Source organism: Scardinius erythrophthalmus, assembly GCF_964197995.2.
Source record: "Scardinius erythrophthalmus genome assembly, chromosome: 8".
Taxonomy (NCBI): domain Eukaryota; kingdom Metazoa; phylum Chordata; class Actinopteri; order Cypriniformes; family Leuciscidae; genus Scardinius; species Scardinius erythrophthalmus.
The window spans coordinates 45,958,595-45,985,895 of NC_138228.1; the positions used below are offsets into that span (position 1 = coordinate 45,958,595).

General features: G+C 38.9%; 1 protein-coding gene across 6 annotated transcripts in view; it reads left to right on the forward strand.

Moving 5' to 3' along the window:
- Positions 1 to 372: 372 nt before the first annotated feature.
- Positions 373 to 27,301, forward strand: part of fli1 (Fli-1 proto-oncogene, ETS transcription factor) — a 38,664-nt gene continuing 11,735 nt past the window's right edge. The window contains exons 1-6 of one of the 6 annotated variants that reach the window (XM_081371817.1): positions 373 to 437; positions 7,652 to 7,766; positions 16,292 to 16,503; positions 16,644 to 16,795; positions 18,096 to 18,299; positions 26,437 to 26,505. In XM_081371817.1, coding sequence (XP_081227943.1) covers positions 400 to 437; positions 7,652 to 7,766; positions 16,292 to 16,503; positions 16,644 to 16,795; positions 18,096 to 18,299; positions 26,437 to 26,505 — 790 coding nt within the window. In that variant the 5' untranslated portion in view covers positions 373 to 399. Of the gene's footprint in view, positions 438 to 5,260; positions 5,399 to 7,651; positions 7,767 to 12,258; positions 12,477 to 12,549; positions 12,822 to 16,291; positions 16,504 to 16,643; positions 16,796 to 18,095; positions 18,300 to 26,436; positions 26,506 to 27,301 lie in introns of those variants that run through there. The other 5 variants (XM_081371818.1, XM_081371819.1, XM_081371820.1 and 2 more) reach the window with 5 other exon arrangements.

The window sequence follows — 27,301 nt, forward strand, 5'->3', positions numbered from 1 at the left end:
ATGAGGCATTTATATAGCGCTTTCATATGTACTACTGTACACTTCATATCTACGTATCAGAATCACACTTGTTGCATTAAACCGTCCAGCTGTATTAATGACATGTTGCTTAATTCTGCGTGAACTGGAAGTTTTCACCAACATTACTCAGTATTGTGACATATTTCTAATGAAAAGGATAATTGAAAAGGAAATCTCCATCTCTCATCTCTAGCTTACAGTCGTCACTCAAAAGAAACTGGATTTAGACTGCAGATAAACAACCACAAGCAGGCAGCTGATTCATTTTGATATCTCAGTTTTCACTTCTTCATTTCAGACGGCATGTCATTCATGGCAAGATGCATGTTTACTGCTTAAGCATCTCGGGTATTGACAACATGCGAGTTGCCATGGCTGATGCGGGCATTGGCAACATCCTCATTTAGGTCATCCAGGTAAGGGAAACATACTTGTTGCTTAAGGCTTTCCGGTATTGTTGGTAACATGCTGTTGCTCAAGCTTTTCAGGTATTGGCAACATGCTTATTGCCTTGGCTCACTCAGGTAACTGCAAAAGCAGTTGGATTTGGGGGATATTGGCAAATGGTTTTGTTTTGGGGGGTTATTGCTGTTCTCCCTACTATTATCCATGCATGGATGTGCAGGGAGTTCTCGCCCAGAACAGAACCATACAGCCAATCCAAACTGTACGCTAATTGTCAATGGTATTTGACGATAGTGGTCCTGACAGAAGTATAGTCTTCAAAAACTCACTCTTTGAAACCCGTTTTCAAAAGTTTGCATTTTCAGGCCCCCAAAATGCTGTTGTTGTGTAAATAAATGGCCAAAATACATAAAGTTTTTAGCCTAGAAATCTAGACGCACCCTAGCGGCAGCAAAATGTATTTTGCAGCCAGGTGGGTCTAGCAACTCTCAATAAACCTTCTCGCTGCAAAAACCCAGATTGGGACAGGCCAATCACGTTGTGTATAGAGTAGGCGGGGGTGGGCTTAAAGGGGTGGTTCGGGATTTTTGACATCGGACCTCATTTTTAAGTCAGCCTGGTTGTTATTCATCAGTGGAGACATTTTTTTAAAAAAATTATCCAGTCCTTATATTTGGATAGTTAGCCGATGCTAGGCTAGCGCGAGTCAATAGGTATATGTTAGCCAGCCATTAAAAACTGTTTTACCCACTCCACAGTGCACCAAACGCAAATCAATTATAACACAAGACTATCGATGTATATGTCCGTTGTAGGGCTGACTTCTAATAGTCGAGGATTCGACGATTCGATTCGGAGAGGTCTGATTCGACTATGAACCTCGTAGTCGAATTTACATGGGCGTCAATTTGGTTTGAAATGTGCTGGGGACAGAGACGCATTCGCATTTTCAGAAGGGCTGGGTACAAAAAAAAATGTTTCGCTTTCGCGCAGGTCATGATTTGAAAGATGATGTCCTGTAGCTTACTAATGTAAATAAATACAAATGTATTCAAAAATCTGCTTCACATTTTCAGCAGGGCAGCGGAGCGGCTGTGAGTTGACTCCACACGGTTCTCATGGGCTAACGTGAAAAAAGCTTTACGTGGTTTAATGTACCTAAATAATGATTACCAAATTTCCCTCTCATATTGCTCCTCATAACCACTGAAAATGGTCAAAAAAATCGAACCCAGAGTCCAATTATTATGGACGTTATCTGATATTAAGCGTTTCTGCTTCACATTTTCAGCAGGGCAGCGGAGCGGCTGAGTTGACTCCACACGGTTCTCATGGGCGTGAAAAAGCTTTACGTGGTTTAATGTCCCTAAACAACGATCACCAAATTTCCCTCTCATATTGCTCCTCATAACCACTGAAAATGGTCAAAAAATCGAACCCAGAGTCCAATTATTATGGACGTTATCTGACATTAAGCGTTTCTGCTTCACATTTTCAGCAGGGCAGCGGAGCGGTTGTGGGTTGACTCCACACAGTTCTCATGGACGTGAAAAAGCTTTACGTGATTTAATGTACCTAAACAACCATCACCAAATTTCTCTCTCATATTGCTCCTCATGTTTATGAAATGTTATGATATATGTGTGATATGTTTTGTTCATCTGGCTTTAAATGAATAAAAGGTAGGCTATTTGTTACACACCATGTTTTTCTTTTAGTTTTTTTTAGCTCTTTTGTTTGAAATGGAAAAAATCTAGCTGCTATCTAAAAAAAAAAAAAAAAAAAAAGGTTGTACTATCAATCGACTACGGCAAAATCTAACGAATCAGATTCGACTATGAAAATCCTTAGTCGAAAACAGCCCTAGTCCGTTGAGAGAATAATGTTAGAAATCAAACTTACCTTTCATCACATTGCATTAGTTATAATTTGTTCCCTGTAATCATAAGCCTTTGTCTACAGCAGCAGCGGAGTTATATTGATTACCTAGGCAACCGAGTGAGCCGGTCCACACATGATGCAAGAGTACCGGCATTTACCTGCCGCAGGCACACTGTGTGTTTACTTTTTGCCGCATTACTAACCGGAGCATAGTAAAATTCCGCAGCTGCTGAGAAACTAGTTCCTTTGGGATCATTGAGATGAAAGGTAATGTTTGATTTCTAACATTATTCTCTCAACGGACATATACATCGATAGTCTAGTGTTATAATTGATTTGCGTTTGGTGCACTGTGGAGTGGGTAAAACGGTTTTTAATGGCTGGCTAACATATACCTATTGACTCGCGCTAGCCTAGCATCGGCTAACTATCCAAATATAAGGACTGGATAATTTTTTTTAAAAAATGTCTCCACTGATGAATAACAACCAGGCTGACTTAAAAATGAGGTCCGATGTCAAAAATCCCGAACCACCCCTTTAACATACACGACAGAGTTGCGACGGTTACCTGGCTGCTGCTACTTGAAAACAAAGAATGGCGGCTGCTGATGGAGAACAACGGTCTTTCGAATCGGCTTTGGCCGCGACTCTGGAGGACTTGGAGTTAAGTTTTTCTTTGAGAAAAGAGCAAAGAACGGCACTTAAGTCATTCTTAAAAAAAGGAAGATGTGTTCGTCGTTTTGCCGGCCAGATATGGCAAAAGTTGAATCTATCAACTAAGCTCCGCTGTTGGGAAAACGCTCTGGTTGGTTGAAGCGCTGTCCTATTGCGTGCAGAGGGAATTTGAAAGACAGCCGTTTATCCCGCCCCTCGGATTGAGCCGTGACTATGGTGAGTTTCCAGACCTAACATCTTGATGTAAGTCTGGCTTGCCAGGCTATAAAGTTTTCAGTTTTTAGTTGAAAACGGTGTTGTGTAAACGGACCCTAAGTTTGTCAAGAGAGGACATAGGCCATTTCTATTGAGAACAGTTGTTTGAATATCTTTGTATTTTCATTCCTTTAACATTTATACTCCTGTTCCTTATTGCTGATCTTGATATGAGTAGCTACAGTAACGGTTTTAAAGCAACAAGACAATGGAATGGAAACATTTTCTGAGAACTAACTGGCAATGTTTATTGTTCTTTACTCCTGTCATAAGGCATTTGGATGGAAGTGCGTCATCCAGCCATTGATGTGTTCTCAATCCCGACATCTGTAAAATTCCAGGAGTTACTTAGACAGGATATATTGAGAAATAAATAAATAAATAAAAAATAATACTGCATATAGAGGTGAAGAAAGTAAAACTTTTCTATGTTGGTTAAAGATTGCAAGGATTTAGCATTTTACATGTTGTAAATGACAGTCAAACACTGCAAGTAAAGTGACGGTTGCCTTCAGACATGTTTCCCGTCTGGCTAAGGTGGCAATTTCCTGCTATTGTTCAAAAGAATGTATGTGATCTTACGAGAACGTGGCGTGCTATTCCAAATGCTGTTTATCTCAGAGTTTATGGGTTTACCTAAATCAGTCAGGTGAATTTAGACTCATGGGAAAAACTTTTCTTTTTTTTTCAATACTATTTTATTATTAGTTGTCACATTTGTATAGCAATTTTGAGCTCAAATTAAATTATTACAAAAATCCTTTAGCAACAACACATATAATCCTTGTGCAATACATTTTACATTGTGTAATAATTGTTTACAAAAGCGAGCAATTTGTATGGTAACACTTTATTGTAAGGTGACATTTCACGTTACTACATTTACTTACTATAGTAATAACAATAAATTATGCATAATTAACTAACCCTAAACCAAACCCTAACCCTATTGTAAGTACATGTAGTAAATTAATATTACTTATACGTACAATGTAACAACGTCCCCTTAAAATAAAGGGTATCACTTTATTTAGTGTCCTTGTTACATGTTACATGTACTTACCATAGTAATAACAGTAAATTGTGCATAATTAGATTTGGCTACATATTAAGTGTTGTTAATTTGTAAACTACTCAGTAGCCTATATGCTGAAATCTAACCCTAGTAACGATGATAAGTGTCATCAAGCTTTCAAATCAACAGCTTTTAAAAACTGTCAGATAATGTGAGAACCGCCTTCAGTTCAGATCAATGAGGGGTCTATATTAAGTGTTTGGTTCCCTGCTGATATTCAGACGTCACGCATCAGTAGATTTCCCCACTGTAAACCTGCCGCTGGTTCTTTGAAGGAGTTTTCTGGTGGAGGAAATGGAGTTAGTGAAGTGAACAGGGTCAACCTAACAGGAAAGAGACGCTTACGGGTGACGCGTGGATGGGACATGATCCTCACGAGACAGACGGGGATTCTGGGAGACATCGTTAAAAAAATAAAACATATCACAATAGCCAAAACATAAATGCTATTTATTATTTTTAAATGCATTTTTTTTTCTTGTAAAAATACCACCAAGCACAAATAAATGATAAGTCAATGCTGTTGCGTTCTTTCACAAATGTTTTGCGTTCAAAAACCTTTTGAGCTCAAGTTTCTCGGGGAAAGCAAAACATTTGCGAGGGGACTCAAAAGCATTGATAATTTTTTTTTTTTTTTCCTCCATCTCATGTTTTTTCCTTCACCATGTCCCTTTAGGGGCTCCGTAACTGAATCAGCAAATGTACTGAATGAATGAAATTTGAAAACTTCGAATGTTTTTAAATGTTAATAGGCCTATAGTGTCTGCAGAAGATATTCGGATGTCCTCCAGTAAGCTTCACGTTTTCCCCCCTCTCTCTCTCCTTCTTCTCTTTTATGGTCTTGCGCTCATTTCAGTCAGATTTCCCTTATTTCACGGTTCAGTGGATGTACAGGGGTGAGCTCGCGCTTTCTCATTGGTCAGCGAGCCGCCTCTTTCCCATCTCTCTTTCCCCATTCATACATCCCTCCTCTCCTCCTCAACATTACACACACTTATCCATGACAATCACTTTCTCATAGACGGGACTAATTATTTAAGACTGGAAACGAGTTCAAAGTTACCGAGAGACAAAGTCCAGACAGGTGAGTTTGTATGCGGTGTTTGAGGTTCAGAAAGCTGAGCTTGTGTGTTCTTTCTGTATTTAGTTTGACCCGCAGTAGTTCAGTCGCTCTTGAATAAAAACACATGCACGTGGAGCTACTTTTTATTTTGAATCCTTGTGCATTTTGTTATGTCGCTTCTTTGCTCTTTTCCAATGTGTTGACAGTCGAGAGAAAAGCTATTTGATGGATAACAAGCACACGCTTTAAATGCAACACTAGACGCTCTTCGGGGGAGAGACGATGCAGTTACTTAACAGTCCTGTTGAGCCTCCAGTCACTTAATTGGCCACAGATGCGGAATTCTATGCTCTTTTACCGTTTAGAAATTGGATGCATTTGGGAAAGTTTATGAGGCGAGCCCAGCCCTCGCCCGCAGGAGCCCGGGGTCTGACGCTGCGAATATAAATCGAGCGAATTATAAGACTCCTGATTTATTCATTACGGTCAGTATGTTCAGGTATCGAAACGTCAACATCTCGTTCCTTATCGCGATGACAGGCAACTGACGAATGCATTTTAATTTCCATAATTAGCGTGTTGCTTATCGTTGCATCATTTGAACTGTAAAATGTGTAAACCCGTATGACATAGCATTGATGCTTTATGCACAAATTGATTTCAAAGAAATGTGTTCAAAGTGCAATGTATGCTATGAAATTACAACTAGAACTGAAAATAAGGTGAATTTTCGCCTGCATTTTTTTTTAACAACGTGACAACCTGCAGTCATTTAAATTACTTTAAATTACGATTGATGAAGAAAGTCGCGTTGACGCTCTGAAAAATAAATAGAAATGCAGAAATGACTTTAATAAGTAGTGGATTGAAACAAAGCTGATACGCAATGTATGAATATAAAATAATGCCTGTTTTTTACACTGATGGTTCGGGAAAGTGAGCTATCCTGGTTATCAAGAAAGGCTTAAACAAAAAAAAAGTTGTAGCCTATTTATTATTATAGGCTACCGATGCAACTCATCACCGTGTTATTCTCCAAACAAAATCACCATTAAATAATGAAAGCCTCTAAAGAAGGATAAACACTCTTTTTAATTTTAACGTTTGCGTTATTTCTCTTGTGTTCTGATATGGCCATCGGTTATTTTGATTGTGTTGCTGAACTGCTGAGGAATGTTGAATAATTCTAGTGCCAGTCTGCTCTGTAATTGCACGCCGAGGGAAAGGCAAAAGACACCGTCCCCGAGGTGCCCTTTCACCCGAGACTCTGTAAGCTACACTTATTAAAACGAAAAGTGTTTCAATGTGTGTCTGGAAGTGAAGGGGCTGGGCCTATATACTGCACTAATTGACTTATCTCATATAACACATATATAAACACATCCAAAAACGAAAGAAGAACGGGAAAGAAAAGAAAAAGCATGATATAGATTAAACGGATGCATTGTTTATATAATCATAACGATGCAAAAAAAAAAAAAAAAATTCACTATTATTATTATTATTATTATTATTATTATTATTATTATTATTATTATTATTATTAATGATGGCTTCACTGCCACCTTTGCCAAAATTGCCTACTTCATGAAATAGAGGCTTGTGTAGTTAATAAAAAAAAAAAGTTTTGAACCTCTGGAGGGATGAAAGGTAAAAGCTACAATTCTTAAAGGAATAAATGCAGCTCTGTTTCACTGTGCTCCAGTCTTGCCTCTCATAAGCTCATGAACCAGATCTGACCTCTCTGTTTAGATTGGCTGGATGTGGTTTTACGGGCTTGAAAGCAAGGTGCCCAAATATACACAATAACTGCTGCGTTGCAAATGATTTTACCATTTATACCCGATGCAAGTATACAGAAAATGCAGATGCATGAGTTTTATCTATGAAAACATCTCTGCAGTGGATGAAGAAATGTATTTCTTAGAATCTGAGATGCAAATCAATTTTGAGAGGAAATGGCTTAGCTAAGGGAAATATGCTTGTGGAGGAGAATTCGTTTTATTCAGAGAAATAAATGAAATATTTTTTGTGCAGATTTGTGAGAGATTGGAATTAATGAATGAATATAATGAATGAATTTCAGTAGACTAGAATCAAGTTCATTTTTAGAGCTTAAGACAATTGTATTGGCATGGGGATCAGAATTAAGGCACAAATTGGCTTTTTGTCTAATTATTATTATATAGATGTTTTGTATTTGTTCATTTGTTAGTTTTGCACCGGACAAACTCTAGTTTCCTCTAAGATGACATGTGGACTTGTTTTTTGAAGGGGCCGTGAAGTGAACATCACACATTTCCGGGCTCTCTGTCCAATGAAAATGTTTCAGACCGTCCCCGACACTTCGTCTTACGTCAAGGTAAGACAACATCGTCACTACGAGCAGGTAATGTTGGAGGAAACACACTGGAACTTCTAAATTGCCTTTTTCCTCTTACAAGTTGCATGGTGGTTGGTGATGACTGACGTAAAATGGTTTGTAAAAATGCAGATTCACCCCTCGTCATGTTTGCCGCAAAATGAGCGTTTAGTTTGACGACTGGGTTCATTTGTTTACAACACATCTCTCTAACTTGATCTGAACATTGAATGAAGGGACAGGCCATATGACCTTCACAAATGTTACTTATAATGTACATTATTGCATTTGACATGGTGCCCTTTTTTTCCTCTCTCTACATGCTTTTAAAGAATGTAAACATTGCAAATGGCAGACATCTGTTTTTGCATGAACTAGGTTCGACCAAGCAGGGAAGTTTCCATTTATTATTCAAACTCGAGCTGTTTAAGGAATCTCTGATGGGTTTGAGTCCACTGTATAAGCCACTGAACACATTCAGACTGACATTGATTATGCCACTTCTACTGAATTGCTCTCTTTCTGATACAAACATGGTTAAATACCTCTCTATGAAAGGTATTATCACTGTTCATTGTTTTAGAGGCTGAAATTGGCATATTTGGATGGTTATTTATGGCAAAGTGCCACAGCAATAACTTTAATGCATCAGAAGGCTTAGTGCACAGCATACAGACAGAGCCATGAAAATGAAGTATTGTGCCTGCTAAAGTCATTCATTATATCTTTACAATCAGCATACTTTCCAGAGCCGAGTTGTTATGTTATGGAGACTTATTGCCCCCCTGCATAAGGGAGCTTTTCATGCAGACGCTATAGTTTGTGTTCCTCCACAGAGGGCTGCGTTTCACAGTCCCACGAACAGTCCTCGATTTGTTTCGAGACATTAGCAGCGCAGGAATGTTGAGGGAAAACCTTCTCTTTGAAATCCAGCTTTCTCTCCACAGACTGAATAATAAATAGTACAGTGCATGGCAGTGGAGTTGGGCTGCGTACAAACAACAATTAAATGCAGCAAGAAAGAGTCTTTGAGAAGATTATTATTATTATTATTTTATGCTTGTAATTCTTTCATTTTGCATTTATTCTTATTTTTTTAACAAGTAAACAAGTGTCTGTGTTAAGACATTCTTCTCACAAAACCAAAACTAAGTTTTTGTTTTGGTCAAAATTTACAAATATTTAACAAATGTGTTCCAGAAGTAACCCATTTCCTTCACATTTCCGGGTTTCTCAGAAGCGGAAGTCGTAGTTGGGGAAACTTCTATAGCAGTGAATGAGAGACTACCTTGAAAAGTGTTCCCATTTGCTCAAATAGCAAAATAAAAACTTTTCACAACTTTCAAAAAGAGGGGGAAAAAATAGAGAGAGGCTGAACACCCTCACAGCAGCATTAACTATTTTATTGTTATAAATGTAGGCTACATACTTACATACAAAAAAAAAAAAAAATATATATATATATATATATATATATATATATATATATATATATATATATATATATATATATATATATATATATATATATAAACGTTGCAGGATTTATGATTTATGACCGTTAAAACGCGTCATCACAGTCTGTGAAAAGGGTCAGCCAGTTAAACGCTCAGATTTGAATGTTGTTGCTGCCGGGCAGAATTTGAGCGGGAAATGTATTTACCTCAGCACGCCTCAAGAAAGGCAAGTTTCAGAGAAATATTCAGCCTCATTCAGGCGAAGCCATGGGTTAAGGTTTTTGTTTGGTTAAGGCCGGGCGAGACTGGAGCTTTCCAATAAAAATAAATCTCAAATTAATTATGGCCCGGGGCTGGAGGCCAGACAGTTTGGTGTTGTGTGCTGCAGTCTCTATTTTTTCGATGTGCGTGTCATTCTCAGCGCGTGAGAGGAAAATGGGCTCGTGACGGTTTCGAGCAACCTGAGAAGCACCACGCCATTACCAGTAATATGTGTCGAATATTTGTCTAAAAATCGTAAGATAGATAGATAGATAGATAGATAGATAGACAGATATTGGCTACTTGTAGATCAACCTTTAGTTATGTAATTGTATGGTCGAAAGTCCGTTTACCACCAGAGGAAGCCTCTGGCCTCACTTTGGGTTAGTCTTACTCAGGCACTTCAGGGTTTTTCCAGTAGCGTTGGGCCACTGGCTTCCCACAGGTCGTGGTTGGGAGAAATGCCTGGCTGTCAAGCGCAAGCGTCGAGCCAGATGTTCTGTGGCTCACTACATAAACCAACATGCATTTGTTTATTGGCCTTCCAAAATGTTTGTTACCGCTGGACTCATAATGACCTGGGCAAGTGCCACGCGGGAAAAGAGACTGATTTTATTTTTTTTGGTTTAATGATGCACCTCTTGGATATGTTTGCTCCATAAATAAAAAATAATTTATTTTGGACTTGTTATCATTACATCTTGAAAGTTGAAAACACACTGTATCTGGAAGGAACCATGGTTTAGATAAGCAGATGATGTCTACATTGTGGATTTCTAGAGCAAGATAATCTCGTCTTCAAACGATCTACAAAATGTTTGCTCACTACAAACGCGGTTCGTAACTTTGAATGAAACCGTGTTCGCTATTTATCTGATATATAGTTTAGCTTCGAGTAAAGAGACGTCTCATTTATAATAATCGAAATAGAGACCATAAAACATAATTATACTGTCATTAGTGACCCCTCTCCGCCAGATCTCCGTCTCGTCATGCGCTCAGAGATAATGGTGTTTTAATTAAAAGAATTGTGGAGTCTAAGCGGCCCCTCTAGGGAAACATATGTTTCAGCTATCAAGTCCCACGCTCTGTGAAAATGATGTCCACCCTTCCACTGCAACGCGCATACACATGTCCCAAAACCTGACATGATGATCCAAATCTGCATTACTCAACCATAATAGCCTAATGTACGGTTAGTTCCGACTAAAACCCAATTCCTCTCCTTCTGCTTTGTCAGATCCCTCTAGTTGTCTTATATCCCCCACTCAATCCAGAACGCAGAACACAGGAATTGATATATATATATGCCAACACCGTTTATTTGAATAAAATAAAAATCAGGGTTGTTTTGTGCAGGAGAGAGGCACAGACTCGAAATGGTTAAACAAGGTGTCTCCGTTAATTACTGCGCAGGCCTCAGGCAGGAGAAGCCTTGACCCCTAGCAGGATCCAGATGTGGAGCTCTGGAGGGGGCCTCCCCGCCCCCCAACCCCCTCCCAGACCCCCATGTCGCAAACAGTGCAAGTCAGCCGGCGCAGACTCAGTCTCGCTCCCCGAGGCTTGGCCCTCTCGGTCAGGGGGTCTCAGGATCCGGGGGTCTGGCTGCGCGTAGAGTGTGCTCGGTAATACGTTATAAGAAAATAAAAATAAAAATCGTAGGGGTGGAGATTCACTCGCATTTTTAGAGAATGGTATACAAAAAAAAAAAAAAAATTAAAAAAACCCGCTGGGTTGTTTTAACATGTTTGGGTCACATATGAACAACCCCAACCGTTGGTTTACTTTTTTTTTTTTTTTTTAACCCAACGATTGGTTTGAACTTTTTACTTTTTTTTTTTTAACCCAACGGATGGTTTAAATGTTTTAATATGTTAAACCCAACGGTTGGTTTATTTATTTATTTAATATTTTACAATTTAAACCCAACCATTGGGTTTTGTCCATATTTGACCTAAACATGGGTTGAAACAACCCAGCATTTTTTTTAGAATCTAATATTTATTAAAATGAGAATTTTTGACACAAAATATGTTTATATCGTGATAAATAATGTGTATTTCAATCTTTTTCCAGAACGAAAGTAAATATTTACTGTATAAATATTGTCTAGAATAGAGACTGTTCCCCTCAATGCATATGAAGACATGAAAAAAAAAAAATGTGAGGCCATGTGCTATTGATTTGGAGAAATGTTGAACAGCAAGCACTCGAGAGGTATCAGCCTCTCTATATGATCCATATACAGCCAGTGTTTCTGGAGAAATGCTATGCGTGTGCATTCAGAAGCGCGCACACGTGTGGAGCAGACAGACTCGACGCAGCGGGCTTCGCTTTTATTAATGAAAACCCATATTAGCAGCGAAAGAAGTTCGGACAGACTCGTCACATTCTTCACTTCACATGGGTACATCCAACTCGCGTTTTCGTTTATAGCGGAATAACGATCATAATATTATCCCGTTATGCATTCGCTTAAACCTGTATGACAATAACCATCTGCATTAATGGTCAAAAGATTTATAAAGTTATTTTTTTTATTATTATAATATTTTCTATCAGCTTAGTGTTTGTATTTTTTTTCTTTTTAGAGTTTTATTGTTAATTATTATATTTAACATTCAGTGATTCTACCAAATCGATGTCTATTTTAATGTTGGAAAAAGCGCAACAAACGTAAAGAGCTGGCATGCATTCTGTAAATATTTCCAGGCAAAAACATGTAAAGGAAAGAAACACTATTGTTTTGGTGTCTTATCTTCTCGGGACAAATATCCTGCTTTGGGTGCCGTAATGAAGGCAGGGCCAGTGACACACACACACACACACACACGCACGCACGGCTTCCTTCTCAAGCGCGGTGACTTCACTTCCCAAATTTAGAGGAAAAAAACCATCCGGCGAAACTGTCTCTGTCTCTCCGCCACATATCGGGGCTGGAATTAATTCAGACGCGTGTCATGTTTGGAATATTGTCGGGCTCCACTGAAAATTGCGCAAAATGGACGGAACTATTAAGGTAAGAGCGGAGGAGAGGGATCTTTCTGAGATGGACAGAGTTTGGGAGCTTGTAGTCTGGGACTTTTCAGCCGCTATGAGTTGCGCTTTTCCTCTTCTCTCTCTCTCTCGCTCCCTCTCTCTCTCTCTCTCCAAGTTTCCTTTTCCTTTTCGTCGAAACTTTGGTGAAAGTTGAAAACTGTAGCGGAGGATACGAGCGTTCAGACGGACTCGACGCGCACTCTTGGACGCTCGTAAAAACGCACGGGCTGTTTGTGATGGAGTAAAGATGTTTCGTCAAGAAAAAAAAAAATCGTTTCGTTTTAAAGATTAGAATAGCGAACGTCCGGTGCTCGACGAGGCTGCTGTGAGTTTTCAGTATATCGTGGCGCGCGCGCGCGCGCGTGTGTGTGTGTGTGTGTGTGTGTGTGAATGCAGTGCAGTGGTTTATATAAATCATAAAGCTTTAGGCTGGAGATGTGGCTGCGCAATTGGAGTGGCACCGTGCCGAGGTTTTCCAACCATTCATATAGTTCAAAAGCCGAGCCCACCCACAGTAAAATATTACTCCACGTTCTTTCCCTTCTTCTGATAACTGATAATAATTGATATAATGCGCTCTTGAATGGGTTGTTTACACAAAGACTACAGTCCACAAAGTAAAAAAAAAAAAAAAAAAAAAAAAAAAAAAAACTTGCGCTCTACTTGGAATAATAAGTGATGTGTGGTCCACGCCACTGCTCTGTGCATCTCGATATTTAGAATAATCTTGCATTATTTTTTATATTTTTATTATTTTTAAATGGATAATCCCCATATACAATCTCTGATTAAAAACAACTATCAATATTTGAATTAAAATGGTATGAGCATCAAATAAGGTAATGATCACTGATTAATTGTGGACTCTCCTCTGGAGGGGAGGGCTGCACATTCAAACACTCCTTTTTTTTTTGCGGTCATATAAGTGGTTTTGGGTGTGGTATATGTTTGGGGCTGTACACATTATGCTTGTTTTAGATTGTATCATGTTAAATAGACTGTTTCGATTGCAGTGGGGTGACTGAGGACAGATGGAGGATGATTTTAATGCTGGGCATAAAATTATTGTTGGAAATTGTATAGCATTGAGAAGTGTATGTTATTGTATGGTAATTGTTGTCATTACTTGTTAAAATATCATATTATTATTATTATTATTATTATTATAACAATTCCAACATATAATTAATTTCTATGTACTTTACAATTGTAGCTACTTATCTTTGGAAATAATAACATGCTAATATATTCTGATGAACAGTAATTTCATGTGTTATATATATATATATATATATATATATATATATATATATATATATATATTTATATCACTGGTCAAATGTTTGGAAATATTACTATTTTTAATGTTTTTGAAAGAAGTCTCTTATGCTCATCAAGGTCAAAAATACAGAAAAACAGTAATATTGTGAAATATTATTGATTTAAAATAATGTTTTTTCTTGTAATATACTTAAAAATATAATGTATTTATCTGATGCAAAGAATTTTGATCAGCCATACTCCAGTCATCAGTGTCAAATCAATGCATGAACATTAAATATATATATATATATATATATACATATACAACATATTGCAGTGACACTAACCATAACACTAAACCTATCCTTTCGACTTTAAATGAAGTACATAGTGTATAAAATACAACTAATATAATGTGTGACCCGTAATTATCTGGAAATGTAGTCATCAATTATTCGTTTTTATAATTGCATCTTCTTTAGCATGAATTTGTGTGTTTGGAATTTGACTCCGATAGCTCTCTTGATTGATTTTTAACTGTTCGCTTTAGTCGACAATGAGGAGGGTGTCTCAATCCATGGGTATTTCCTGCTCCACACAATCTGGTTTCCTGTCAGGTTTCCTTTTCCTCCTTAAACAAAAGACAGGAATGGCCTCTGTATAAAATAGCACTGTGCTTTTAATGTGTCTGCACATCCCGACCTAATGACGCATCTTGTGGGACAAGCAATGGTGATTGTGGCCATTCAATTTCTCATATGCAAATGTTCAAAATAGCTTTTTCTAGAGATAACTTCTAATATAATACGGCTCACTCTATAAATGTACAACGCCGAACCAGTGTAACCCTGTGGTTCTGGATGGTTTGAGCGAGCCGCGCAGACACGGCCAATTTATGGCTCAAGGAAATTGGCACCTTTGTGAGTATTTTAACCTCGTTGTAAGAAGAAGCTTGCACTTGTGCGCTGACCATTGCTTAGCACTCGATTTCACAGAGATGAAGGAATTTCGCCTTTTGACAGGCCTGTCTGTACGTATGTACGAGCGTGAGTGTGGAATTAGATTTTCCTATTTTTACAGCCCTCTGTAATCTTGGGAAAGACTGACTGCCAATCATGAATTATATGGTGGAGGCTGATATGTCTGCGTGTAAGTAACGTGTAAGTCATAATAGCAGCTCTGGCCTTATCTGGCAGCGTGAAGGCATTCCTTAACTCTGCCATACTTATCATGCCACCGGCCTGCTGCTGTGGGTCGCCCCGATACTGTCCGCGGGACACTGATCAAATTGATGACGACTGTCAGCAAAGTTCGGAAAAAACAAGATCCCCTTAGCCAGAGAATGAATGGTTAATTGTAAAGCACACATGCTTTATGGAATGTATGTTTCGATTAAAAAAATGCCAAAGAGGAAGCATTATTTTGTTATCGAACAGTATCAAAGCCTAAATGTCCAAAATCACCCTCTGAGTCTTTTAGCCTAAATGTTTGTTTTTTTTAATGGTGAATTTTCACATTTATTGAGTATAAAGTTCAGTGAAAGTTAAGAGTTTTGCAGGTGTTTGTGACTGAAATAACAGAGGGAAATCTAGGCGACCGATTGGAGATAGTCTTCATAAAACCGAAAGAAAGCTGAATGGAGACGATCACGTGCGCGTGTAGACGCGGATCTCTCCAGAGGAGCCTGTCTGCCGCGTTTGTTTTCTTTAATAAAACTACATCACCCCAGCTGAGCGCCTGCAACGAGAGCAAATGTAGAAGTGACCTTGCCTCTGTTCCGTCTCTCATATGAGTCATGAGCAAGAAATCTTCTGCTTATTGAAAGTCACATTTTAAAATTCTTCCCGAAAACAAAAGGTTTAAAAGTCAATGTTAAGTTTAAGGGTTTTGTGTGTTTTTTTTTATGATAACTCTGAAGTAAATGGTTGAATTTTATTATTATTATTATTATTATTGTGGTTGTTATTTTGTAATTCTATTCACCCATAAAACTGTGAAGTCAACATGAAATCAAAATGTGCGACTTTGTTTACTTTTCCAGTGCACATTCCTGATTTTAGTGTCCACAAATCATTGGTGCAAAATATTCCAAGACAAAAAATATTTTATCAAAACACAATACATTTCTCCATCTCTGAAACATGACATCACAAATCCCTCTTTTTTATTTAACTCCTCCCCTTCAAACACCTGACTTCAGTCTGGTATGTAGTTCCTACTCTTCACAATCCCATCAATGCCCAGTGGTCCTTTTTTACATTTTTATTAAAAAAAATTGATTGAATATGTCAATTTGTCATACTTTATGTCAAATAAAGTACAACTGTGTTTCATGTTGACTTCGCATATTTAATATATGAAAGCAATCAATTGCACTGCTTCGTTTGCACTCAGCATCTGTGTTTCTAATGCCCTTCAGCAAGAAACAATTTAGAAATTTGTGTTGCTTGATTACACACGATGAACTGAAAGTCATTTGTCATGTGCTTTAATGAGAAACAGTGATATAGCTTTGGCTCTACAATCCTCCAGGAGGCGCTGTCAGTGGTGAGTGAAGACCAGTCTCTGTTTGAGCCTCCATACGCTTCTGCTGCTCCTTTACCCAAGACGGACATGACTGCGTCCGGCACACAGGATTACGCTCAGACACACAAGATCAACCCTATTCCTCCTCAGCAGGAGTGGATCAGCCAGCCTGTGCGAGTTAATGTCAAACGAGAATATGACCACATCAACGGATCCAGGTACCTCGTTTGTTAAGACCATTATTCTGTGTTTGTGAGAGTTGTTCTGTCTGAGATGAGCATTAGTAAGCAATAACCTCTCTCTCTCTCTCTCTCTCTCTCTCTCTCTCTCTCTGTCTCTCTCTCTCTCACCCTGGCAGAGAGTCCCCGGTGGACTGTAGTGTGGGTAAATGCAATAAAATGGTGGGTGGGACCGACACATCTCAGATGAACTATACTGGCTACATGGATGAGAAGTGTGCTCCGCCTCCAAACATGACAACCAATGAGAGGAGAGTTATCGTCCCAGCAGGTATTCATTGTTCGTCAGCATTAGGGGTGTAACGACACCCTCGTGTCACGATTCGATACATATCACGATACTGAACTCACGATATGATATTATTGCGAGACTCCTAGACTTATTATAAAAGGTTAACAAAACATGTACTGTTGATTTAAAATGCTAAATTTGGTTTTACATTGTGGGTGTAAATGAACAGGCTTGGACTTGGAGCTGAAACCCAAAGCACAGGACAATAGAGACACCAGAGTAACAATATTCATGATTCTGAAGCTGAAAATACTGAATTATTTTAGACTAACATGTTTGCACTCTGTCACTGACTAGATATATTTAAAATAATGTAGGACACTTTTTACTGGTAACATCAGACATTTGGCATTGTCAGGACCCACAAATATTCCCCCATTGCAATATTATACTTCTTTTTTTTTTCCTTTTTTTTTTTTGAGTGAACTGTATGGAAGCTTGTTTCCGCCACAAAATAAAAAAAAAATAAAAGATAATTGCGCCTTTTTATCTCACAATTGCGAGTTTACATCTCGCAATTCTGACTTTATATCTCAGAATTCTGACTTTATTTCACGCAATTCTGACTTTATATCTCGCAATTCTGAGAAATAAAGTCAGAATTGCGAGATGTCAACTCGCAATTGTGAGATTAAAAGTCGCAATTATCTTTTCAAATGTTTTATTCAGTGGCGGAAACAAGCTTCCATAGAACTGTCCATGATACATTTTGTTGCAATTTTTGTGTTGCAATACATTGTGACATGATATATTGTTACACCCCTAGTCAGCATAAATATACAACATATTGAATGCTACAGTGGTACAACATAAATACCAAAAAGATATTAAAATAAAATAGTTGAATATCAAATGTTCAGTTCTATTAAAGGTGTGTGAGCTGCACCAAACTGACATTATGTTTCCAAACATAAGGAAGCCAGCAGTGGCCATGCATTATTGTTATTATTATTATTATGTTCTTGTTTTCTTGAGATTGTGATTGATTTTCCCTTATAATCCTAATGCTTGTTATATCTGGAGAAAATAAGATAATGATGCATGGCCTTTGGATGTTTGGAGTCATAACTTTTGCATTTCTGTTTGGTGCCACTAATGTTGCAGAAATGATTACTTAGTTTATCTGAGAATGTTTCTGTACAACAAGGCAGTAAAAGATCTGTTCTCTGCTTTAGTGCTCGCTTTAAAACACTTAAACCAATGAAAGCTGCTTGTAAGCTATATCTAAACCTTGAGTCTCCAGCTAATTTGTGGCTTTATTTTGTGTTTGCCATTTCAGACCCTTCTCTCTGGTCTCCGGACCATGTGCGGCAATGGTTAGACTGGGCCATTAAAGAGTATGGTCTTCAGGAGATCGACACAGCCATGTTCCACAACACAGATGGAAAAGAGCTTTGCAAGATGAGCAAAGAGGACTTCCTGAGACTTACCAGCGTTTATAACACGGAGGTCCTGCTCTCACATCTCAATTACCTCAGGGAAAGTAAGTCCACCCAGTTTATTGTATTCGATTGAGATTGGCTAGTTTGGGTCTTTCACTTTTGCTGCATTTCTCTTAGTGGGTTTGTGTGCCTACAAATGTGTTAACTTGTTTTATTCTATGGCTTGCTTTATGATGTCAATATATATATTGCAACATATCTCAACCATAATATTATTATATTGTTGTCAGAAAAAAATGGTTGTACCATTTCAAAAGGTACTAATATGTACACTTTAGGGAATAATAGGGGATTTTGCTCTCGTTATGGGAACTAACCACTAGGCCGTTCGCCCGAAAACTAAATGTTCCCCTAGTGCCATTTTCCTGGTTGCATTCACACTGACAAAAGGATCTCTGAAGTGATGTAAAGTATCATACGCCTAAGTTGATCGTAGAGCAATTGCCACTATTGGTCTCTACGACCAACTTAGGCTCACAATGCTTTTGGAAAACGCAGCCCTGGATGTTGTGCGGGACTTTTATTTTGACGGTGCTGAGATTGCCAGAGCACACAATGCTCCCATTCTCCGTCTTCATTAGTTTTTTGATCTAATATTAGCCTGGCAAGCCAGACCTACATCAAGATCACCAACTCACCATTGGCACGGCTCAATCCGAGGGGCGGGATAAACGCTTGTCTCTCAAAATCCCTCTGCACGCAATAGGATAGCTACAACTAATCAGAGCAACGAAGAAGGCTAGTTGGTATATTAAACTTTTGCCGTATCCAGCCGGCAAAACTGCGAACACATCTTCCTTTTTTAAAAATGACTTAAATGCCGTGCTCTTTTCTCAAAGAAAATCTTAACTCCAAGTCCTCCAGAGTCGCGGCCAAAGACGATTCGAAAGGCCGCTGTTCGCTAGCAGCAGCAGCCATTCTTTGTTTTCAAGTAGCAGGGAACCGTCACAACTCTGTCGTCATTATGTTAAGCCCGCCCCGCCTACTCTATACACAATGTGATTGGCCTGGAGTTTGTTTTTTCCAGCTCGAAAGTCAACGGAGAGTTGCTAGACCACACTGGCTGCAAAATAAATTTTGCTGCCGCTAGGGTGCGTCTAGATTTCTCGGCTAATCTAATATGCTATTGGACAGAATTGTTAAACAAAGAAAGTAAACGGTATACAAAAAAAAAGTATTATAGCGTTTGCCGTGTGGTTGATGATTGATGGCGTTAGCTGAGCAGAAATACATAATCATGTTTCGCTTGGTCCCTTCAAAGTTGCGTTGAACTTCCTCCGTAGGGTAAAGGTTGAGAAGTGACTTTGACATCGGCCCATTTATTGCTGTTCCTCCAGTGCCCCTAACATGTGCCTTTAAGGTACTAATATGCACCCTTTAGGGGTAAATAAGGAACAAAACTGTACCTTTTGAAAGAATACTGCCCCAGTGACAGCTTTTGTACATTTTTAAAATCTCACACTAGTTGAAATGGTCTGACTATCTTTGATGACAGATTGCATTAATAACTTCAAAACCAAACCAAATTAATTGCAATTTCATTGAACATCACTCCAAAGCCTTTTTTAGAGTAGCGTTTATAATTTGTTTATGACTATTTATGAAGTGCCAAGCAACTGACCAATAAATTGTTTCCAAACTAGTTTGAAAAAGCTTGTATTAATTGCACCACAACAGTAAAAAGTTTGGAAGCGATTGTAACTGTTTAATGCATGACTATCCATGCGACAGATGGAGCCAAAGTGGTCTAGTTTATTCCACATGGTTGCTGTCATTGTTTTTGACCACGCCGTGGCACAGTCACTCAAACCGCACTGAGATCAAGTTAACAACAATATTTTATAAGATAGTTTGCACATTACGCTCGCTTTTATTCCACATGAGCGTTTTAGTAGGGAGAGCTCCTGTCTCGCTCCACCTGCTCGACTTTTACTGGGCGCATTTGGTTTGGCAGAGTCGCTATGATTATGAATTTCAGCAAGCATCCCATCCCGAGCATCTCCCCCTGAGTGCTTTGGGCCTCAGACTTCGAGAGATGAAGCCCAGGTGCATGGCCTCAGGAGACGAGGCCCATGCATGCACGCTGTTGCACGGTAAAGTTTATCCCTAATTTACAACAGAGGCATCTTGCCCCATTTCTCTTCCAAGGGATTTCTTATGTTATTTCCCTTCGTTTCTTTGGCAAGAATCCCGTGGCTTTGGCGAAAACTAAGTCCACTCATCCACTTGAATACTTCAGTGCCATCTATAAGCGAGATGTCGGGAGGACGCGGCGCATCTGTGCGTGGACCGTCGCTTTGTTTGCACGAGAACCGCGTCGGTAAACAGAAGCTTCGCGTTCTCTGAAGGGCCGCGTTTAGATGCAGTTTGCTGGGATGGTGAGAGCAGCTGGCCCGTCCAAACATTATGACAGCAGCTCGCCTCTGAGGTGGGTGGGGTCCCAACAGGGCCGAGTGCTTAAAAACGGTCCTTAAAAAACAGTGATGGATTCTGCTGTGAGGTAATGGGAACTTTATTCCGTGGGTGTCAACGGTTTTGTGCTGGTGGCCAGGCTGTGGGCCTGCATACACACTCGCAGTTTAACAGAGAGCCATTGTGAGTCGTAGGGCAGATCCCGGCCTGTCTGCGAGCTGTCAGGTGTTTTTTTTTTTTTTTAAGAGAACTGGGTTTTTGAGTTTTCATTAGGGACGATTGCCTCGGGACTGAGCCAGAGCTTACGCGCCGGGCATTGTGGATCTGCCTTCTGCTGTTTCTTTGATTTAGCCTGTGTGTTTTGGAAACAGAAGAAAAAGTTCGTAATCCTCCACTCCACCATTTGTATTGCCTTGGAAGGCGTCCCGAGTGAAAATCAAATAATAATAAGAGAGATGGTCTTGTCCCATCTACCAGAGGCTATACTCGCTCTCCGCCAAAAGATATTTGAGTTCCTTTTACCTGTTTGTGACTTTATAAGGGTTAGTTCATCCCCCAAATTTAAAATTCTGTCATCATTTACTCCCCCTCATTTCATTCCAGACTTGTTTTTTTTATAATTATTTTATTTTCCTGAACACAAAAGGAGATACTTTGAAATACAATTGATGTCAGTGTTCCCAAAGCAACCCATTGGACCCCATTGAATTCTGTATGAAAAAAAAAAAAACAGTATCCCGTCAAAAATATTCCTTTTGTGTTCCAGAGAAGAACAATAAAAACTCACATAATCTGATATTCATGGTAAATAGTAAAAAGGAAGATGTGGCTGCTTTACTGTAAAAATACACAGAAAATGTATGTCAATTTGTGCTTTTGTTCACTGTAAATTATAAGATGACTTGTTCTTTTTCACTTCCAAAAACTGTTAATTTAACAGTATGTCTCATTGGATATATTACAGTTGTCTCCGTATAGAGTAAGGCAACTTAACAGAAATCATTTTTACAGTCTTTTACCATTAAGAGTTGAAACATTCTTCAAAATATATACAGGGCAGAGAGTAAATGATGACAGAATGTTCATTTTTTGGTGACCTATCCCTTTAAGAGTGCCATGTGTTATGTAGTTTACATGTGGGAATGTGTGTACATGTATGTAGGACCATATGTTTAACTTTCTTTTGAGCCCCGGGGCTCAGGGTTAGAAACCAGAGATGATCATGTTCCTCTTGTAACACAAACAAACACAATCACAGCCCTCCACAATAAAGCCGGGCTGGATCGGTCTGGATCCGCAAACGCACGCACACACACCCTGCTTGCCTCGGCCTGCTGCGTGTTTCCGCTGTCCGCTGTCCGCGAATGTGACAGTCCGCAGTGTAATGGTTTCATACACGTATGTAGATGCTGTGGTGAGTCTGATTAACATTCCTGTGTGTTATTAAGTCTATACACAGCGGAGCAGGGCAGGGACGGGCACCGCCTCTGGTCAAACTGCAGGCAAACGCTGACTCATACAACACACACACACACACACACACGCATCATAACCAGCCGAAGATGCAGAGCTGGTGAATATGCTCAGTGTTTGATATGCAATATGCAACGTGTTTGGTGATGCTGAAGCTCAATGGTGATGATATCTGTAGGAGGTTTTGTTTTGACTTCGCAGTTGGTCAGTTATTCAGATTTTATTAGCGATCGCCGCCCCCTCACCAATGTGCTTTCAATTTGGCTGCAATTTGAGAATTTGTTGGAATTTCATTGCAGGAGGGGAGCGGTGCTGAACTGCTGCCTTTAGCTCAACTTACACACTGTACAGACTGGAAAGGTGTGTGTGTGTGCATGTGTTAGAACGCTTCCAGGAGTAAGACTGTATGTGCACAGAAATACACACTTATGCTCACAAAGATGTGATGCTCTTGTTGAATCACTTGCAGCTCTTCTGTGTTTTCAGTGACTGAATTCAGTTTATTTTGTTTAATTAAAATAAAAAAGGGGAACTTTCTGGTAGTTGTGTTAAGGAAAGAAGCCTAATCAATTATAATGCTGAAATAGTAGCAGTTTAGCACAATCTTTTAAAAAGAATATAATTAAAATTGTGTTTTTAATATCATGGAAACTTCTACAGTTTACACAGGCTTGTTTGACATTTAGAACTGAATTGAGAATGCTTAATTCAAACTCTAATTCAATTCCTACATTTTATTAGTTTTTTTTTTTTTTTTTTTTTTTTATTGCTTACACACTAAAAGTGGTACTTGAGGTCCACTTACTCATATATCTAATCTTCAGACCAAGCCTGCAAAACTGCAAGCATATCTGCTTTATACTCAGTTTGCAATTGTAAAACAAACTTTTTGCAATATGCTAAACAGTTCTCTACATTAAACACGTCATTCAAAACTAACAGCTCTTGTGTTTCATTTAGAAAACACTGCCATAGATAGATAGATAGATAGATAGATAGATAGATAGATAGATAGATAGATAGATAGATAGATAGATAGATAGATAGATAGATAGATAGATAGATAGATAGATAGATAGATAGATAGATAGATAGATAGATAGATAGATAGATAGATAGATAGATAGATAGATAGATAGATAGATAGATAGATAGATAGATAGATAGATAGATAGATAGATAGATAGAATTTGTGAATCAGAAATGTATATGTAAATGTAATGTGTCCATTTAAAAAAGAAAAAAGAAAAAATTAGATACTCAGTTAAGGTGAAAGGGAAATATTTCAGTAGTTTTTACCTACTGGTTATACCACAAATTCATAATCATTAAATTAATGGTTTTAACTCTCTCTCTCTCTCTCTCTCTCTCTCTCTCTCTCTCTCTCTCTCTCACACACACACACACACAGTTGCTGCTGGTCTGGCTGTAGTTATGAGACAGACTGGTCACAGTGATAATTCAGAGTGGGACATTCAGAGACCGTTGATGGTTTACACAGACCATAAACATATGAACAGCCTATTCTCTCTCTCTCTGTTTCTCTCTAGCTCTCTCTCCCTTTCCCACAAGCTTTTATTGATCTGTCCTCCATTTGTGGTGGATTATCGCTTATGTTGGATGTTTCAGCACCTTCGTAAATACTGTCGTGGGATTGTGTGCATCTCTGGATCTTCATTTCTACTGAACAGCTTCTGGAAGATTGAGTCATAACTTATAAAGCAGCTCAAAAGTCTGGGATTAAACCTGAGCGCTGTTGTTGGCTCACATCGGCTGTTCTTCTGTTTTCTGTGCTGATGAGTTTGCGGTCTATGTTATATGTGTTGTGTGATGAACACTAATGCAATGATCCTAATTTTGATCATGCAATGAATTTAAAATTTGATTTAAATTTGAATTGAGGTAGCAAAGAGGATACCGGATTGCAATTCGATTGTGAATGTAAAAAAAGTTGTAAAGTGAATTGGGATGGATGGATGGAGGGAGGGAGGGAGGGAGGGAGGGAGGGAGGGAGGGATGGATGATGGATGGATAAATGGATGGATGGATGGATGGATGGAGGGAGGGATGGATGGATGGAGGCATAGATGGATGGATGAAGGGATGGATGGATTGGAGAGATGGATGGATAGAGGGATGGATGGATGGATGGATGGATAAATGGCTGGAGGGATGGCTGGATGGATGGATGGATGGAGGGAGGGATGAATGGAGGCATAGATGGATGGATGGAGGGATGGATGGATTGGAGCGATGGATGGATGGATGGATGGTTGGATGGATGGATGGAGGGATGGAGGGATGGAGGGATGGATGGATGGATGGATGGATGGATGGATGGAGGGAGGGAGGGATGGATTGGAGCGATGGATGGATGGATGGATGGATGGATGGATGGATGGATGGATGGATGGATGGATGGATGGATGGATGGAGGGAGGGAGGGAGGGATGGATGGAGGCATAGATGGATGGATGGAGGGATGGATGGATTGGAGCGATGGATGGAGGGATGGATGGATGGATGGATGGATGGATGGATGGATGGATGGATGGACGGACGGATGGAGGGATGGATGGATGGAGGGATGGAGGGAGGGATGGATGGTTGGATGGATGGATGGATGGATGGATGGATAAATGGCTGGAGGGATGGATGGATGGATGGATGGATGGATGGATGGATGGAGGGAGGGAGGGAGGGAGGGAGGGATGGATGGAGGCATAGATGGATGGATGGAGGGATGGATGGATTGGAGTGATGGATGGATGGATGGATGGATGGATGGATGGATGGATGGAGGGGTGGAGGGATGGATGGAGGGATGGATAAATACTGCAACAGACTGAACACAAAAACAGTGCTTGTAAAACTCAGCTGCTGCTTAACAAAGATTTGTCTTTATTTTTCATGCTGGTTTTCCTATAAAAGTTTCTCTCTCTTTCTTTCATGGATTTGTGGGGGGTTATTTTAGTATAGGAACAGCAGTCTTTGATTGCCATGTGCGGATCGCACCCCACACAAAGCCTGCCCTGTTCTGTGGCCCCAACAGCAGCGCTCAGGGGGGTTTAGGGGCCTGGAGGTTAAAATATGTCTTCAATGCGCTCTCCTCCCCCGTAAAAACACACTTACACACACTCGCACGTTTATTAAAACACCCTACCATCTTCTCTGAGCTGATCAAAGACGAACGACAAATATCACCCCTTCCTTTTCTTCATTCAGAAAAAAAAATGAATCCCTCCTTTTGCATCTGCTGAAATCCCAGCGCTTGAACCATCAGCTCTCCGTCCGGAGAAGGAAGACTCGTGTTTTGCCAGTGCACTTTTCCTTCTGTTTTCCTTTGCGCTGATTTATGAGTTAAAGCAGCTAAAATTAAGAGAGCGCTTCAGGGACGGCTCACTGGAAACACTCTCAGACTGCACATGAATGCCTCTCTCTGTGCGAAGTGTAGATTGTGTTTGGATTGTAATGACAAAACCGAGGAGCTTGTGTGAAGAGAAATGAATGTTAGGAATCAATGATAGATGTCTGACGCTTGATTAAGTGCCTTGTTATATAATATGCAATTAGATAACTTGTTACAATGTAATTACATAGTTATTACATGTTTATACACCTCAAAAACTAAGACATAAGCTTAATAGGTACAATTTTCATGGCCAACATTTTTTTACAAATGCTAAATTTATGCAAAAGCAGAACATTAAATATATACATACATACATACATACATACACATATATATATATATATATATATATATTAGCATTTGTAAAAAAAAAAGTATCCTGTGAAAACAATAATCCATCTATTCATCCATCCATATATATATATTATTATTATTTTTATTTTTTATTTTTTTCATAGAATGTAACTGAATTTGATTTTGTTGGCTGATTTTTTTAACTTCACTAAATTGAATAATAATTTAATATTTAAGAGTGGAATTATTTTTGTTATTAAATTGTGTTTATTATATAATTTTATAATAGAATATAATAGATGTTTATTATAGTATAATAGATGTATAATAGATTTATTATAAATGTATAATAGATGTTTATTTATATTATTATATTGTGTTATAACATGTAATACATTTTATATATTATACTATTATATACATATAGTAAACATATTACAGATAATATTAATTATATAAAGCTACATTTTTAAGTCTTGTCAGAGAATCTATATTGAAAGGAAGTGTATCTGATTTCTAACCTCAGTGAATGTATTACTCTAACATCTTTATCATTCTAAAATCTATGTTTGTTTTGTGTGTTGCAGGCAGCTCATCAATATCATACAACACACCATCTCATGCCGACCAGTCTCCTCGCTTGGCTGCCAAAGACGGTATGTTTCACTGATTGTCAACAATAAATTTCATTTCGTTCTACATATACATTTGCAATAATACGATTTCCACTGGTAATCCTCATGGTAGCATCCACGGGTTACTGATTCTGAGGCACAAAAGGCACATAGGTGAACAATGCATATGGAAATGACATGAGGAAGTCTTGGCATCACAGAGTGTTGTGTTGGCCCCGTCCCCTCTCTCTCGATGTGTATCAGAGCAGGGCTCCAGGGCCCAGCAGGTGCTGTCTTTGTGTGGCGCAAATAAAAAGCATCAAGCATTCAGTTTCCACCTGAACATGGACGGCAGAGGGCTCTCAGAGCACAGAGAACATTAGCAAGACAAAAGCCACGTGCCACACTGGACTAAACCTGCAGGAATGAGAGACACAGGGACACACAGACAGAGAAAGGGTAGAGACAGGTGTCTCTGTGGACAATACAGCAGGACTGAACTCAAACGCCTACAAATCGTGCTAATGGAAGACACGTGCACCACAATAGCAGTGATTTAGGGGTGTATTGTGCATGAGGACTTGATCTAAACTCATTTTATAGCATTGAAACATCATAAATACAGTGCAATATTTTTTGTTAGTCTACTATAGGATCAATATCTGCTCCAAAATGACTTGTTGCTTGTGATAAAAGAAACAATCTGGTATTGATGTAAAATCAGACAGTCAGATATATATATATATTTTATATATATGTATTTTTTCTATATGTGTGTGTATATATATATATATATATATATATATATATATATATATATATATATATATATATATAT